Genomic DNA, 17,357 nt, shown 5'->3' on the forward strand with positions numbered 1-17,357 from the left:
TACACTGAAGTATTAACACATTCTCATCCTTTTTAACAGGGCATGGCTGGGCAGCAGCAGGAGGGTCCCTCAACTTCAACTGCACAGATTGACACAGTGAGATGGATGTTCAGTAAACACCAGAGGTTCATTCTGTGGAATTCATGTGCAACTGTATAATTTAATGTCCTCCTTATGTATTCCCAGTTACCAGTGAAAGACATCTACAAAATATTTCTTCTGAAAAAAATAGAAAAAACCAACAAAGAAATGCAGTTCTTGGACCGCCAGATGAGAAGGGCAGATCTCGAAATTGAATTACTAGAGCACAAGTTAGAGGTGGGTGCATGGTCACAGGTGAATTATGTTAATTATGTTAACTACAGGAACATTAACTCAACTATCTTTTGTATTTGTAGGAAATAAAGAAGACCAAATGAAATTTGTATTATGTTTTTATTTGACTGCTGCTGTGTTGGTGGTGGTAGTGGTGATGATATTGTCTTAATCTCTGAAGTGGATGCGGGATATGGTGTCTCTGACTGCTCTGGTTAGACTCACGATACATCCTTGAGTCGTGAACAGACCCAGGCCACTTGGCCTCCACATTGGAAATGATGTAGGCTGCATCACATATGATCTTGACAGTGCAGAGAATGACAGATGTTGAACTATGATGCAGTCTTTAACATTTTGAAACAGTAGTCAATCTACATTTACCTGCACATTTATGCTGTGAATGGACTTCCTGTTAACATAATCCGCCTCATTATGTGAGGGAGCCGTGATGGGGATTTGTGTGCCATCTATGCAGCCAATCACACTGGGAAATCCTAAAATAAATTAAAATTACTAATCCCAGTCTGAGGTTGCAGCACAATGTCATTAACAGAATGTAATTTAAAATGAATTTAATAGATCTCTACACCATTCACCTGCAATCCTGTGGAACTCCTCCTTGACGACTCTGACCGGTTTATGTCCAGGGAAAACGATGAAGGTGTTCAGTAGCCGTTTCAGGGCGAGGCACACTTTTCTGACCGTCCTGCATACAGTGGCCTTACTTAAGTGCCCTGCATCTCCAACATTATACAAAAAACTCCCATTTGCAAAAAAACGCAGAGCAACACACAATATCTGCTGGGATGTAAGAGCACGACTATGGTGGGTCCTGTTGCAAATGTACGGACGGATTAGGTTGTGTATGTAGATGAGCGACTGTGAAGTGAAACGGTACCACTCAAAAAGATAATTGGGAAATGCTAAAACATCTATGCGTGGTCTGATTATCATCTCCCGACGAATATTTAATTCTCTGCGCAATAATGCTGCACCTTCATCCACGGGATCATTAACAAAAGGACATGCCACTTTAGTGAAAAAAGTTGGCACCTAATATAGGCCTACTGATTGATTTTTGAATTATTATTTAAATAACAGACGGCAGAAATACGCTACGCCAACACTCGCCTGCCGACTGAATGAATGAGCAAATCAAATACCGTGAGTGGCTGAAAGGGGGCGGAGACTGAGAGAAATTCGAGGTTCATTGAGAAAAACCTGGTCCCGACCAGATTAGGTTCATAGAGTCTGTTACTACGTTTCCTACTCGTTGGGGGTCCACCCTACTCGTTGGGGGTCCATCGGGGCTGGGTGGGTGGCTGGTGTCCCTGTCACCCTCCGTCCCCCTGCTGCCCCCTCCCCTGTGGGGGCCTGGTCCGCGGCTGCCCTCGGGGCCGGGTTTCCCGGGGTTCCCTCGCGGCCCTCTTGGGGGGGTGGGGTGGTGCGCAGCTGGGGGGGTGTTACTACGGCAGCCATTGGGGTGTCCCTCCATGCCCCCGCGGCCTGGTCCATCAGTCGCAGGGCGTGGCTGGGGGGAGTGGTCAGGCCGTCTGGGGGGGGCAGGGGGGATTGGCCCTGCCGCCTCCGCCCTCCCCCCGCTCCGGCACGCCGGTTGGCGGGCTCTGGTCCTGGTCCTGCCCGTCTGCCTGGCTGTCTGCTCCTGGTGCTGGGCCCCCTCGGCCCTCGTGGCTCCTTTGGCTCCGTCTTGGGGGGCTGTGGGGGCGGTGTTGTGGGGGTGTCCCTTGGGGGGGCTGCGGGATCTCTCCCCCCTCGCCCCCCTTTCCTCCTACTGGGTGACCTGGGGGTCGCCCTGGGTGCTCCGGCAGTACCTGCTTGCTTCCGGTCTGGGTCCTTGGCTTGTCCCCTGGCCTGGGTCTCCCGGGGCGGGTTGGGTCCTTCGGTCTGACTGCTCTTGTGGCCCGGGTGCCGGGCCGTACCGCTCGGCTGGTCTGACCCAAGTGGTTTCATCTGCACCAGTGGTGGTCTTGTTACACAAATAGAACACAGCACGGCGGCAACCCTCTGCGACCCAAGCTTCAGTAATGATTGTGGACACTAAGGGTTGCTTAATCATTAGTATCACCCCACGGACTTTTTTTTTTGGCATCATGGTGAGATGGTCCCTCTCCATCTAAGTGTGTTAGGTCTCTCTCTCCTTCTCTCTCCCTGTCCCTTTGTATATCCTTGTGTAATCTTTCTTTCACTTTCTCTTATATATATATTTTTAGTCCACCTAGGTGGGCACACCCTCTTTTACAGAACATGATATTAGCTGTCAATAAAAGATAGGCCAGAGTTCTAAGAGGGATGGTGATGGTCTCATGCACACAGTCACAAGCACAGAAGAAAAAGGCTTTCTTTCTTTTCTTTTGCTGCAAGAATAAATTGCATTAATATTTGACAGTTTGTGACAAACATGACACAAACCAGAAATATATATGCAGACAAGAGAAAAAAAAAGAGTCTGTTACTACGGTAACTGACCGAGAGTTTAAGTTACCACCCTCTGTGAAACAGGCTAGAGTTACCCCTCTTTCTCTGGTTTGAGTTACCTCCCTTTGTGAAACGGAAAACTCAGAGTTTCCCTCATTTCAGGGTTAACAAACTCAGAGTATTCAATAAACCTGCTTTGTGAAACGGACCCCAGGTCTAGACCACTCTATGTCAAATTATGAACAGAGACCCAACACCAAGACAGGATAAGACTCAGTCTGACCCCACCTTAATCCATCATGAGCATTGCGCCTCACAGTATTTAGCTAGTTACAGTGGTGAGGACAAACTTCCTTTAACAGGCAGAAATCTCGAGCAGAACCAGACTCATGTTAGACACACATCACAGTTGGATCTGGAAAGACAGATAGAGGAGAATAGGAGAGAGAGAGATGAGAGTCCATGTGCTCACTGCTCTACAGGAGACATAGAGACAGAGATGCACTTCATCCTCCACTGCAGCAAGTTCTCTTTACTCAGAGATTCCCACTACAGAGAAATTACTAAGATAGGAACAAACTTCCCAACATTAACCCCAGAAGAGAAACTGTCAGTTCTCCTGGGGGAAGGGTCAGCAGCTCCTCTGGCTGCTAAATATGTGTCTGCCTGTCACAGTCTGAGGGACGCACCATCCCATAATATTTGATTTTAGGTGAAGGTTTTATGAGCATACCGCATCAAGTGAGGGCATTGAGATATGCTGTACACCATTGTTCATTAATGTGTATAAAATATGTAATATATATAATATGCAATGAATATATATGTAATGTATGTTTATGAATTTTATGTGCTTTGGCAACAACATGTCTTTGTTTGTGCCAATAAAGCAAAATTGAATTGAATTGAATTGATGACAATGAGATGAGTAGTAGTAGTAGCTGTTGCCGCTGGAGTCCAGTACGTCCGTATCAGCTGGAGTCTGGAACGTCCACAGCAGGAGGACGTCTACGGCAGCTCAGAGGAACCTACGAGACAAGGGAGCTCAGGGACTCCAGAAAGGTCTATGGTTAGTAACTTTCCCCCGGTAGTCTAAGCCTATAGCAGCATAACTAAGAGCTGGTCAAAGCCTGAGCCAGCTGTAACTATAAGCTTTATCAAATATACTGTTAGTTGTCAGTGTATGAACTTAAACAGTATAACATTTTGTTCACTCATTGTAAGACAGATACAGTGTGCACTCCATCATGTTTGGTGGCAGGGCATCCACTTGAGGGGGGGGGACAATCCTTTTCCCCAGCCTGCAAACATGTGGATTTTAAACTGCCATGCTAATGCTACCTAGCTGTCATGTCCTACATTGAGTCTCTGACAAAGACACTGAGAAACTTAACAGAATAGGATCAGATTGTTGGGCATGTGTTATGAAAGACTGGAAGAATGATCCCTCTCACAGAACCCAAAGATAACAATTGCTGCCTGGTTGAATCACCTGGTGAGAGAGATCACATTTGCAAAAGATACCAAGAATTAAACAAAACTAGCATGTTTAGAGTAGCATGTTGAGAGTAGCATGTTAGTAGCATGTTTAGATTCAGATGTTTGTAGGTTTTCAGCAGCCCTTTAGTGTTGTTGCTCGTGGTTTGTTTTCCCCTCAGCGTGAACTGGATGTGATGTGTTCTGGGATGTTGACTGCATCTGTATGCACTGATATATTGATAAGCTGCTGTAAGGGGTTTGAAAGGTACCTTTTAATTTAGTCTTTTTCTTTTCTTTTACTTTTTTTTTAACCAATGAGATCTACCCTCTGCTGAGACCCACTTCTTTAATCCCCAGCCCCTGCTGTCAACGTGTCCTTGGGCAGGACACTGACCTCCCGTCTTCAAGACTGTCTTTGTAGTGGAGGTATGAGGTGTTGCACTGAGTGGTTGTTCGACAAGAAAAAGAGGTATAATCCATTTAACAAAACCTTGCATTTAGTTCAATTGATATCAAATATGTTTTAAATACGCAATTTCTTTGCTATAAGATAATGGAATGTGAAAAAGAAGAAAATGAAATATGAAAAGTAGTAAACATTTGGCATAGACTCCTCATATGCAGCTTTAGCTGCTTCAAAATTCTGCTACTAGAATGCTGACAAAGACCAGACAGAGAGCCCACATCACACCAATATTTAAGTCTCTGCATGGCTTCCAGTATCTTTTAGAAGATTTTAAGATTATTTTGGTTTTCAAATCTCTTAATGGTCTTTATCAGATTTGCTTTTATAATAGGAGCCTTTGAGAGCCCTCAGGTCTTCAGGTAGTGGACTTTTAATTGTGCCAAAAGTAAGAACAGAGACTCACAGTGAGGCAGCTTTTAATCATCACGGCCCACGCCTGTGGAACACCCTACCTGAAGATCTGAGGGCTGCACAGAGCATCAACATTTTTAAAAGCAAACTCAAGACCAACATTTTTAGTCTCACTTTAACTGAGTTTTATTCTTATAACAATTTTATTTCCCCTTACTTACTTACTTACTTTTTTATTTATTATCTAGTTCAAATTTGTGTCACTTTTTATTTTATTCTATTTATCTATTTATTTATTTTAAATTTAGTATCTTATGTTCTTTTAATGGTTCAATATTTTAGTGTTTTATTATCTTAGAAGTGTATTTTATTTTGGTGAGTTTAATTTCCTGTGTTGAGTTTTAACATCTTATATTTCCTCCAGTGTTTCCTCATCACGATATCATGAGTGTTTCCTCAGTTTGTTCAGCAACTTCTTTTTTATTTTTTATTTTTTTATTTTATTTTATTTTCATTATTATTATTATTATTATTATTATTATTATTATTATTATTATTATTATTATTATTGCATATATTGTGTTCTTAACCTTAGGATTGTGGGGTGGGTTTGGGATCGGGGCTAGGGTTCGGATTAGGATGGGGGGTCTTTTAATTTTTATTTCTAAATGCTTTTGTTTTTTATTTATATTTTTTTGAAGTTGTTTTTATGTACAGCAATTTGTGTTCAATCAATCAATCAATCAATCTTTATTTGTATAGCGCCAAATCACAACAAACGTTATCTCAAGACGCTTTTACAAACAGAGCAGGTCTAGACCACTCTATGTCAAATTATGAACAGAGACCCAACACCAAGACAGGGTAAGACTCAGTCTGACCCCACCTTAATCCATCATGAGCATTGCACATCGCAGTATTTAGCTAGTTACAGTGGTGAGGAAAAACTTCCTTTAACAGGCAGAAACCTCGAGCAGAACCAGACTCATGTTAGACAGACATCATGCCTCGACTGAGTTGGGTCTGGAAAGAGGGAGAGAGGGGAGTAAGAGAGAGAGGTGACAGTGATGAGACGAGTAGTAGAAGCTGTTGCCGCTGGAGTCCAGCACGTCCGTATCAGCTGGAGTCCAGATCGTCCACAGCAGGAGGACGTCTCCAACAAATCTACGAGACAAGGGAGCTCAGGGACTCCAGAAAGGTCTATGGTTAGTAACTTTAATGGGACAGGCAGAGTTAAAGTAAGTGATGAAGGGGTTGGGGGGAAGAAGGTGAGCTAGGATCCCAGTGTGTCAGTGTGCCAGTTCCCCCGGCAGTCTAGGCCTATAGCAGCATGACAAAAGCTGGTCCAAGCCTGATCCAGCTCTAACTATAAGCTTTATCAAAAAGGAAAGTTTTAAGTCTACTCTTAAAAGTGGAGAGGGTGTCTGCCTCCCGGACCCTGACTGGTAGATGATTCCAAAGGAGAGGGGCCTGATAACTGAAGGTTCTACCTCCCATACTACTTTTAGAGATTTTAGGTACAACTAGCAGGCCTGCATGTTGGGAGCGTAGAGTTCTAGAGGGGTAATAGGGCACTATGAGCTCTTTAAGATACGAGGGTGCCTGATTTTTAAGAGCTTTGTAGGTTAAAAGAAGGATTTTAAATTCTATTCTACATTTTATTGGGAGCCAGTAGAAGCTAACACTGGAGAGATGTGCTCCCTCTTCCTAGTTTTAGTCAATACTCGAGCTGCAGCGTTTTGAACTAGCTGAAGAATCTTTAGAGACTTATTGGGGCAGCCTGATAAGAGGGAGTTACAGTAATCTAACCTGGAGGTAACAAATGCATGGACTAGTTTTTCTGCGTCGCTCTGATGTTACATGTTACAATGTCATTGTATGAAAAGTGCTTTATGAATAGTCTGACTGATTGATTGATGTCTAGTTCATCTCATAAACACAAAATCTTTCCTCTTGCTTTGCCCACATGTTCAAACTCCTGCTGGTCTTAAAAAAAACCCTGTAATGTAATGACTATGTTATCACTGTAGCAATCTCTGAATACATTCCTGGATATTAAGGCAGAGCTCTTGACAATTGCATATTTTCATGCTGAGCATCGTAAAGGTGTTAGAGCCATCAAAGAGGTTTGAGGTTTTAACGTTAAATTGTTCTTGGATTATTATTTTTCCACCTGGCCTTGGATTTAAATCCCCTCCCCTATGGGCAGATAAACAGATTACAGCAGGCGGGATTATTAAGGATAACACTGTTGACTTTTGAGGAATTTACGGAAAAAGATTAACCTCACTGACTCCTATTCTTTTCTTTTTTTTTTTTTTTTACATATCTCCAGGCTGAGGATTTTTGTTTCATCTATTCTGGAACCCAGAGTGGATACATGTTTTATTTCAGCTCAAATAAAATGCCAGTGAAGTGATGAGATTTTACAATATACTGTAGGATGATGGAGAATATGAAAGAATGTGACGTTATGTAGTTTTATCTTACTTTTGTTCATGTTGTACTTCTTTCTTTCTTTTATCAGCTCAGTTTATGAAGAAATGGGTTGCACAGAATGGATGCATTACCTTCACAAAAGACAAAACAATTCTCATAACAGACTGCTTACCATAAAAATTGACTCTGCATCTCATAATGATGGGATTTCATAAAGACTTCACTGATCTCAGCCACAGAAATGAAGACAATCCAACCAATCAAACGTTCATTTTCTAGGGCTTATCCAGGCCAGGTAGCAGCAAACTGAGCAGGTTAACTAGACCGCTCTCTCCTCAGACCCAATTTGCAGCTACTCTTGGGGAATCAAGAGGCTCCAGACAGATGAGCTATTCAATTCCTTTCCCATGTTTCTATTCCCAGCATCTTCTACTAGTTATACATGCCTTGAAAACCTCAAAGTGAAGGCACACAGAAGGCATGCTAATCAGATGCATCACCTACCTCATGGAAAGAAGCACCTATCAGCCACCTCTGCTAAATACGTTACACTTAGCATTATTTTACTCATCCTATAATTAGAAGTGCTTCAAACTATCACTAAATTCATGCTCTCATACTTCCCTCATACTGCCACCTTTCATGCTTGAAAGTTTCAAGCAGTCCACTCTTTTCCTTCAAACAACCTCAGACTTGGAGTTTCTAAATCTAACCCCCACCATGTAACACCCAGTTGCAACCATTGCAGTGCATACTGGGAATAATGTTTTAATCCAGTAAAATAATGTAATGAAAATAAGAACCACTACCTGGGGCTGTAAACCAGCTGGAACCAGGAGCTAACTAGGATCATAATTCAGACTGAGTTTGGATCAAGCGGCAACCTCCGGTCTTAAAATATGAAGTCCATGCAGAAGTGTTATAAACTGCAATTCATCGAGAATCCACTAGAGGCTGGCTGCAGGAACACCAGAAACCACATACACACCCATCAAAGAAGACGATCTTTACAGCAGAAATAAACATGTTTACAGACTGGTTCAAAAAACAGCTTGGCTCTACATAGCTAATCTCTCTATCAGCACACACTGTACTGACTTGACTGACAGGCAGGAACACATAGCTGTTGGCTAGGAGGCTCAAACCCCGCCTCTTTACGTCACAGTCTTTTGGATGAGTTCAGCGTTTCCAATATGGCTCCCGCCAATGATCTCCTTCAAAACAGCGCTCAGGAACAGATGGGTGACGTCACGAATACTAGGTCCATTTTTTATGCAGTCTATGGTTTGGATCCATCACAGGCCAGTCTGTCCACATGAACCACTTTATGTGTGTGGGACGCTGCATAGCTGTTACTGGGCCAGTCATAATATTAAGGTGAGTGTGATCCATAAATTAGATGTAGGCTACTGTGTGTGCACTTTCATTAGCTTCTGCTATCTTTGACTGGTTGAAGCACACTGCCTCTGATGCTAGTTGATGACTCTGTTGCATTCATTGCTGTTATTTAATTTCCTCCACATAGACACATGCTCAGTCTGTGGCACACTGTTATTAGCAGGGCTCCACTCAAAGAAATAAATTGTTGGGTGAACTTTATAAAATTATTGAAAGAATTTCCACCTAATTAAAATGCTTTCATTTAGCAAGACACAATTTTGTTGAACCAACTAACTGTAAATATTTTAAGTGAACATAAAGTATTGACGTTACCATTACTTATTTACAATGTTTGGGTCCAACTTAATGTGTAAAGGTTGTTTCAACATATTTACTGAGGTAGGATCTGACTTCCTTGTCTTGGGTCACAATAACTTGTGTAGGGGAGAGTGGGGTAAGATCAGCCAATTTTTACTTATGTTGCTCTCTAGGCTAGAAATAAATAGACAGAAGTACACTTAAAACATATAATATATTTCAGGATGTTTCCTATCAATTGCAATTGTAAAAATGCTTCTAGTACAAAGAACCCTGAAAATATGACTTCCCAAAAAAAAGTGTAACTGTGGCTCAACTTGCCCCAGGTTAGGGGTAAGTTGATCCAAGTCAGTGGGTAAGTTGAGCCATCATGAGGTAAATTGACCTTCTGATTTTTTTAGTTTAAACCTGAGCCATCTCGACCTAAAACAATATAATTCATACTATCAAGATATAAGTTAGCCTTTGCAGACTTTCAGAATCATGTAATTTCATGCACACCCTACCTGCTAAACCCTTTTCGTTCCAGTTATTGGGTACAGGAATGTTGTTCCTCTCTGCTAGTTCTAATGCCAGTTCACAGCATTTCTTTGGAGTAAGGCCGTGGAACTGCTCAGCTAGCTTTTTTATGTGGTCTGCTAGATCCTTCTCCACCTCCTTTGTGAAGACCCTCTTTGCTTCTGCTGTTCCACTGTACCCTACTGATTTTACTTCCTTTACCTCCTTCTTTTTTATGTATCTCCGCAGGGTTGACCTGTCAACATTTCTGTCTTTAGCCACTGATCTGATGGATTTTCCACCCTTGACATCAGCTGCTGCTCTCTCCATCTCTTCAAGGGGTGTTGAGCCCCAGTTGATCTTTCTTTTGTAGCTCCTTGGAATGATAGCTTTTCTAAAATGTTTAAAACCAAATCAGGTGTGTCATTCTACACTGAAATACAGTTTTATACTTCAGAGACTTTACTTAACTTCAGTGCATGGTGGCGAGGTAAATTGAACCAGTGGCTCAATTTACCCCACAGCATATGGCTCATTTTGCCCCATAGACGCCATTTTGGAAAAAACAGCCTAGCTAAGCCATTTGGGCTAATCTTTAGCTAAATGCTTCACTTGGTTTTATACGTTAGCAAATCACCAACATGCATAATATGCATTTTTAGACCTATATACATTTGCTTTGAAATAATATTCATTATAGCTGACATGCAGAAAATGTACTTCGACTAGTAAAAACATGTTTTTTGTGAAAAAAAATACCAACCAATTGTCCCATGTGCTTCTCTTGAACAGTGCCAGGTACAAATGATGGGTGCTTCCTGAATTTATGGTCACATGACAACAAATGTACACAGTTGCCTAGAAACAAGGGGTGGGTCAACTTACCCACTGGCTCATCTTACCCCACTCTCCCCTACTATGATTATAGATAGCTTATTATTTTATTTTTTTGTAAGTTATATTTTTGGGCTTTTTTGCCTTTATCGGACAGGACAGCTGAAGAGAGACAGGAAACATGGGGAGTAGAGAGTGGGGGAAGACATGCGTGAAATGGTCGACCGGCCGGGAGTCAAACCGACAACCTCTGCAACAAGGACTATAGCATCGATACGCGGGGCGCTTAGACCGCTAGGCCACCAGCGCCCCAATTGCAGTCAGTCACAGCCGCCCTGTCCCAACTCCCCGTAATGGCTCTTCTTTGCCAGAGGCACGCGACCTTGGCTGATGAATAGGGCCTGTCGCACGTTACTGCCACCTTCTGCTCTGGAGAGGTATTGCAGATTGGATTCCTACCTAAACCCATTACGTTGTGTTGACATAAAGCAATCTTGTAGTTTGAAGGATTTTGCATGTCGTGTTAAAACTACATGATTTAAAAATGTTTCACCACTAAACATGAATTTATATAATAGAAGCTACATGTTATACTTATGTTGATAAAACAGACACCCAGGTTGCTTCTTTTTTTTTTTACTGTACTTAGCTAGTCATTCTGGGTACGTGTAGATTAACCCAGTCCCTCACTGGTGACATGTCACATGTCACTTATTTGGTTGCATTTCATTAAAGCACAAGCCTTCCTCTTATTAATTCTCTTCCTTTCTGCTCCACCTTTTTTCTTCTTTTCCATTTTAACTGGCGGTAACGTCATCTCTCTCTCTCTTCATCTCCCTTTATCCCTCTCTCCCACTCGGTCTCAGCAGATGTGTGTCTAACATGAGTCTGGTCCTGCTGGAGGTTTCTGCCTGTTAAAGGAAGTTTGTCCTTGCCACTGTAACTTGCTAAATGCTGCAAAGTGCTCTGCTCATGGTGGATTAAGATGAGATCAGACTGAGTCCTGTCTGGAAGATGGGACTGGATCTGATCCTGTCTTGATGTTGGGTCTTTGATAATAATAGAACATAGAGTACGGTCTAGACCTGGGGTCTCATTTATAAAACCGTTCGCACGCAAACTTTACGCAATGCTTTGTTTATAAATCACAAACCACCTGGAGATATGCTCACATAGTTCAGCCTTGTGTTCCGCCCTTTTCACACCCACATTCAACCATATACGGTCAATGCAAAGAGCTTTATGAATGAACATGCATACAGATGAGCCGGAAGATCACAGGTTCGTACGGTGAATCACGGCAACAACAGAGAGGAAGACGGAGAGAATAAAGTTTCTGACACACAAACCGTGGTCCTCCAGAATGAAGCAGAGGTCAGAGAGCACGCATTGTTTGTTTCTTACAGCAGCAGAGACACAATACCAATAAAGATAAAAATAAAAACATGGAGTGACTCCTCGTCGCTGCAGCTTTCATGTATCCGTCAGCAGTGCCAGAGCATCCATCATTCATCATTACCCACAGGTCTCGCTGCAGTGTTTCATGTTTACAGGACACACACTTTTATTTCACATTACAGAGAGCTCACGTCCTTCAGAGATCTCCTCTCTCTGATATTATCTGACAGAAGTTTGATCCATGGTATGTAAGTGTTAATGTGCTGGTTTCATTACCGGCAGCTTGACCTGCGCTCTGACTGAATATGATGATATGTAAGATAATAACTGGGAGAACCGGGCATGGCTTTACTCCACATTGTTCTCATTAACACAGTAAACACATGCAGGTGAGGAAGATGTGGTGAGAGTGTGAGGCAGCCAGGGCCGTGTCTCTGCTCTCCGTGTGCGTCGTACAGCAGTCTTTATTAAAAGTATAACTACACTCAGTGACTCTGTACAACAGTCTTTATTAAAAGTATAACTACACTCAGTGACTCTGTACAGCAGTCTTTATTAAAAGTATAACTACACTCAGTGACTCTGTACAGCAGTCTTTATTAAAAGTATAACTACACTCAGTGACTCTGTACAACAGTCTTTATTAAAAGTATAACTACACTCAGTGACTCTGTACAGCAGTCTTTATTGAAGTATAACTACACTCAGTGACTCTGCACAGCTTTAGAAACATTAAAACATGACTGTCACTTTGCTCCGTGGCTTGTTTACGTCTTCTGATGTTACTTTGGTTTCACCTCCAGACAAACACGTTAGGATACGGCCCGTTGTGTTCCTCTACACTTTGGAGAAATGTGAAGGTGAGACGAAGCTGATTGAATATTTGATGAAGTTTAAGACAGGCTGCCCCAATAAGTCTCTAAAGACTCTTCAGCTAGTTCAAAACGCTGCAGCTCGAGTATTGACTAGAACTAGGAAGAGGGAGCACATTTCTCCAGTGTTAGCTTCTCTACACTGACTCCCAATAAAATGTAGAATAGAATTTAAAATTCTTCTTTTAACCTACAAAGCCCTTAAAAATCAGACACCCTTGTATCTTAAAGAGCTCATAGTGTCCTATTACCCCTCTAGAACTCTACGCTCCCAACATGCAGGCTTGCTAGTTGTACCTAAAATCTCTAAAAGTAGTGTGGGAGGTAGAACCTTCAGTTATCAGGCCCCTCTCCTTTGGAATCATCTACCAGTCAGGGTCCGGGAGGCAGACACCCTCTCCACTTTTAAGAGTAGGCTTCAAACTTTCCTTTTTGATAAAGCTTATAGTTAGAGCTGGATCAGGCTTGGACCAGCTTTTGTTATGCTGCTATAGGCCTAGACTGCCGGGGGAACTGGTGCACTGACACACTGGGATCCTAGCTCACCCCCTTCCCCCCAACCCCTCTCATCACTTACTTTAACTCTGCCTGTCCCATTAAAGTTACTAACCATAGACCTTTCTGGAGTCCCTGAGCTCCCTTGTCTCGTAGATTTGTTGGAGACGTCCTCCTGCTGTGGACAATCTGGACTCCAGCTGATACGGACGTGCTGGACTCCAGAGGCAACAGCTTCTACTACTCGTCTCATCACTATCACCTCTCTCTCTTACTCCCCTCTCTCCCTCTTTCCAGACCCAACTCGGTCAAGGCAGATGGCTGTCTAACATGAGTCTGGTTCTGCTCGAGGTTTCTGCCTGTTAAAAGGAAGTTTGTCCTCTCCACTGTAACTAGCTAAACACTGCGATGTGCAATGCTCATGGTGGATTAAGGTGGGGTCAGACTGAGTCTTATCCTGTCTTGGTGTTGGGTCTCTGTTCATAATTTGACATAGAGTGGTCTAGACCTGCTCTGTTTGTAAAAGAGTCTTGAGATAATGTTTGTTGTGATTTGGCGCTATACAAATAAAGATTGATTGAGATTGATTGATTGACAAGCTTTTATCTTTTAATGACAGCTTATTGGAAACGACTCACCACAGACACATTCAAATAGAATATGTAGATTTTAGTGATGATGGTGCCGCGGGTCTGTTAATGTTGTTATTCAATAAATGAAATGTGTAAAAAGCATAGAGAATATAATCTGACTTCAGTTCTCCCTCTCACCAACTGCGTCACCAATTTCTCCCTGCCTCTAAAATTTATGTACGCCTGGGTCAGAGTTTGTTTACCTGTAGTCACATTTTCACGTCAAGTTTGTTTTTAGAAATCACAAACTTGGCTTGAAAACTGGCGTACGCCAATTTCAGGCCCCATTTTGTGCATAAGCAACCTTTATAAATGAGACCCCTGCTCTGTTTGGAAAGAGTCTGAGGATAACATTGGTTGGGATTTGGTGCTGTTTAAAAGGTATAAAGGGTATAAAGGTCAATTGATTGATGATAATTCTGTCCTGTGTTAATTGAGGAGCAGTGAGTAGACAGTTGCCATGAGCGTCTCTATGATTTCATATTTGGCAGATGGGACACTACAGCAACTGACTGGCTGAGCACAATAAACCAATGAGAGTCACACTCGCATGTGATGATGTGAGCTTACAGAGAGGTCTATTCTTGCCGTTCACACTGAGTGCTCATGGCAGGCCGAACAGACCCTGAGGCCACCAGGAAATGTCCTGGTGCTCCTGATGTACAATCTGTGTGCGGCTGGTATTGGATGCTGAAAATGATCAGCCGATACAGCCTGATCATTTACAGCATCTCAAAACAATCAACAGCTCTTCCTGCTCTGCAACGTTTCTGCATCCAACCCCCAGGGTCCACAGGTTGGCTGCTCCATGTGATTCTTTTGGGTTGTACCCAGCTGAGTGTGGGTGAGCCCCTGGCCTCCCACACAAAGCTGGCTAGGGGCAAGGTTTTTATGGTGTTTCTGTAGACTCACACGCCCCAACTCAACAAAAGAAAACACTATGAAGCTCTCACTTCCTCTGATGGTGAGATAATGATTCAGCACAGAACATTCAAAACCTAAGGTATAAATAAGCTCCCCACCCCTGGTCTTAATCAGGGCCAATTACACACACACATACACACCTGACCCCCTGCACTGAGACAATCCCCACACCTAACTCCAATGAGAGGCCAGTGGCTAATTTTGAAGTCAGTGTTTTTTTGTGACAGAGGGATGAAGCTGACAGGTTTGACTAGAACTCATGTCTTGTGTGCTTCTTTGTTCAGTCTCAGTGTTTCCTGTTTCATTTTGGATCACTTGTTCCTTGTGGGTCTGGTTTAGTTTTACTTCCTGCCTTTGTTTCCCTCAAGTTTCGATTGCACCCTGATTATCTTCACCTGTGTCTCATGTCACACCTGTGTTATATTACCCTGTGTGTATTTAGGCTCTGTTTCCCCCTTGTGTTGTCAGTTCATTGAAAGTCTTACCTGAGTTTGTTTCCCTCCCTCTTCAGTGTCTTCAGTAGGTTTTCTTGTGGATTCTTATTCTTTGGATTTTGATTTAGGTTTTCGTTGATCACCCGTTTCTTTTATTTATTAAAACCTCAATGCAGTTTGGGTCGTCCTTTTGTTTTCTTCAAATCATGAGAAAGGTCTTGAGAAATGAAGCCAACAAAGAGGTGCTAAAAAATGCCTTTCCTCATCAGCTTGACCAGGGATTTCCACCAGACCTGTGTCCGGTCCGTCTCCAATCCGCTGCAGTCTGGCTCCGTGCTCTCTCGTCCGTCAACGCCCACCGGTTGCGTTTTCAGAACGCATCACAGAGCAGAACCTCTGGACAGCTGGAATCATGTGACAGAGGTTTTCCCACAGTAATTACTGAATCAAGGATTCTCCTCCTCCTCTCCTCGCCTCATCCATGTTGTCTTTCTGGTCCTCTGAAAACCTCTGACCTGTTGACTCCAGGCCTGGCTCCGCTCATCATGACTTTGGTTTGTTGTTGTAGTTAAGTGAAATACGATCTGGTGATAACACAGAGTGTTTTATTCTGAAAATTAACCAGATGTTTTCATTTGTTTTGGTGAAACCTGACTTCCTGTCCCGCTCCATCTGCTCTGTTGAGATTGATGCGTCGTGCTCCGGCATCCAGCAGAAATAGAAGTCTTGTGTATCTGCTGCGACCTGCCGGATCAGAGACACAGCCGGAACGCGATGGAGCGGATCCAGTGGAAGTTAACACATTGACTAGAATAGAAACCTATCAGATCTGGTGCCGTGACAGATCAGAGACGGACTGGACACGGATCTGGTGGAATTTGGCGATGAGACTTACTGTAATAGCCTGACGATGGAATCTGACGATGGATAAGATACATGAAAATAAAACAGCATAGGTTGCACTGAGTTTTCACCTCATGTTCACGATGTAAACTGCAGACAAACTACTTAAAGGGCCAGTACAACGTTATACTAAAGGAACATGTTTATAACAAGAAAACACTTCTCTTTAATTACTTTTTATGAATATTTATATATTTGTTTTTCCTTTTATCTCATTTAAGCAGAAAACCTGTGTTTTTTTTTGTTTTTTTTAGTCATGGTGTATTTATTGAGTTTTCCATACAGACAGACAAATACAACAAAGACAATACAGAAATAATAAAGAGAAAACCTGACAAAATTAAATACAACTGGCTTCCAGTCACTGGACAGCCAAGACAAAATGATATTAGAAAACAAAAAGCAAAATAAAGACAATAACAATTTAAAGGAGAAATATATAAATAAATTACATAAAAATAAATTAAAAAGTGCACCAGATTGCAGAGTTGGAGATTTTTACAGAGCCATACCCCTTTTTATCCGTTAAGCGGCACTGTCAATCGTTCCACGTAGGAAATAAAAGGATACCATATTGTATCAAATTTCCCAGCTGATCCCCGTAGTGTGTGTCTTATCTTTTCGATTTTGAGAAAATACATCACCTCACAAATCCACCTGCTGAAAGTAGGAGGACGGTCACTCTTCCAATTCAAGAGAATGAGACGCCTCGCAAGAAGGGCTGAGTAGGCTATACGACTGTGGTTTTAAATGTTTTAGATGAAACTTAAATTACAAAAGGCTACATACTTACCAAGGGAATTTACAGCCATACTCCTTATTGCTGTTTACATTCCTCCGAGCTCCAATTGAAACCATGTCATTTTGACCAATTACTTGTCCACACATTGGACCAACAGGCATTGACATGTACGTCACATTATTCCTTTTTTCAATATTCTAAATATAGATCTCCTTAGTTCTGTAATGCTGTATAAACATTACTGGATTATTATGTCTGCTACATCTGTCACGTTACATACTAGAGACTTCCTTGTGTTTAGCTACGGATAGACAGCAGCTTTATCAACACTCTGAAGCCTGTACTACAAAGAGTGCTCCACATACCCTCTGGTATCTTTGTGTCATCTAGCTTCTACTTACCCTGACAAAGGGGGTCGCAGTAAACGGTCTAATGAAG

General features: G+C 42.4%; 1 protein-coding gene across 1 annotated transcript; it reads right to left on the reverse strand.

The window, feature by feature from the left end:
- Positions 1-416: 416 nt before the first annotated feature.
- LOC117822070 lies at positions 417-10,015 on the reverse strand. Its single transcript, XM_034696696.1, has 4 exons — positions 9,694-10,015; positions 915-1,052; positions 700-812; positions 417-619 (listed from the first exon to the last, which is right to left on the reverse strand). Exons 1-4 carry the CDS (start codon positions 10,013-10,015, stop codon positions 428-430), a joined length of 765 nt encoding a protein of 254 aa, XP_034552587.1. The 3' UTR covers positions 417-427.
- Between the last annotated feature and the right edge of the window lie 7,342 nt (positions 10,016-17,357).

The sequence above is a fragment of the Notolabrus celidotus genome, chromosome 11 (assembly GCF_009762535.1).
Source record: "Notolabrus celidotus isolate fNotCel1 chromosome 11, fNotCel1.pri, whole genome shotgun sequence".
Lineage (NCBI taxonomy): Eukaryota > Metazoa > Chordata > Actinopteri > Labriformes > Labridae > Notolabrus > Notolabrus celidotus.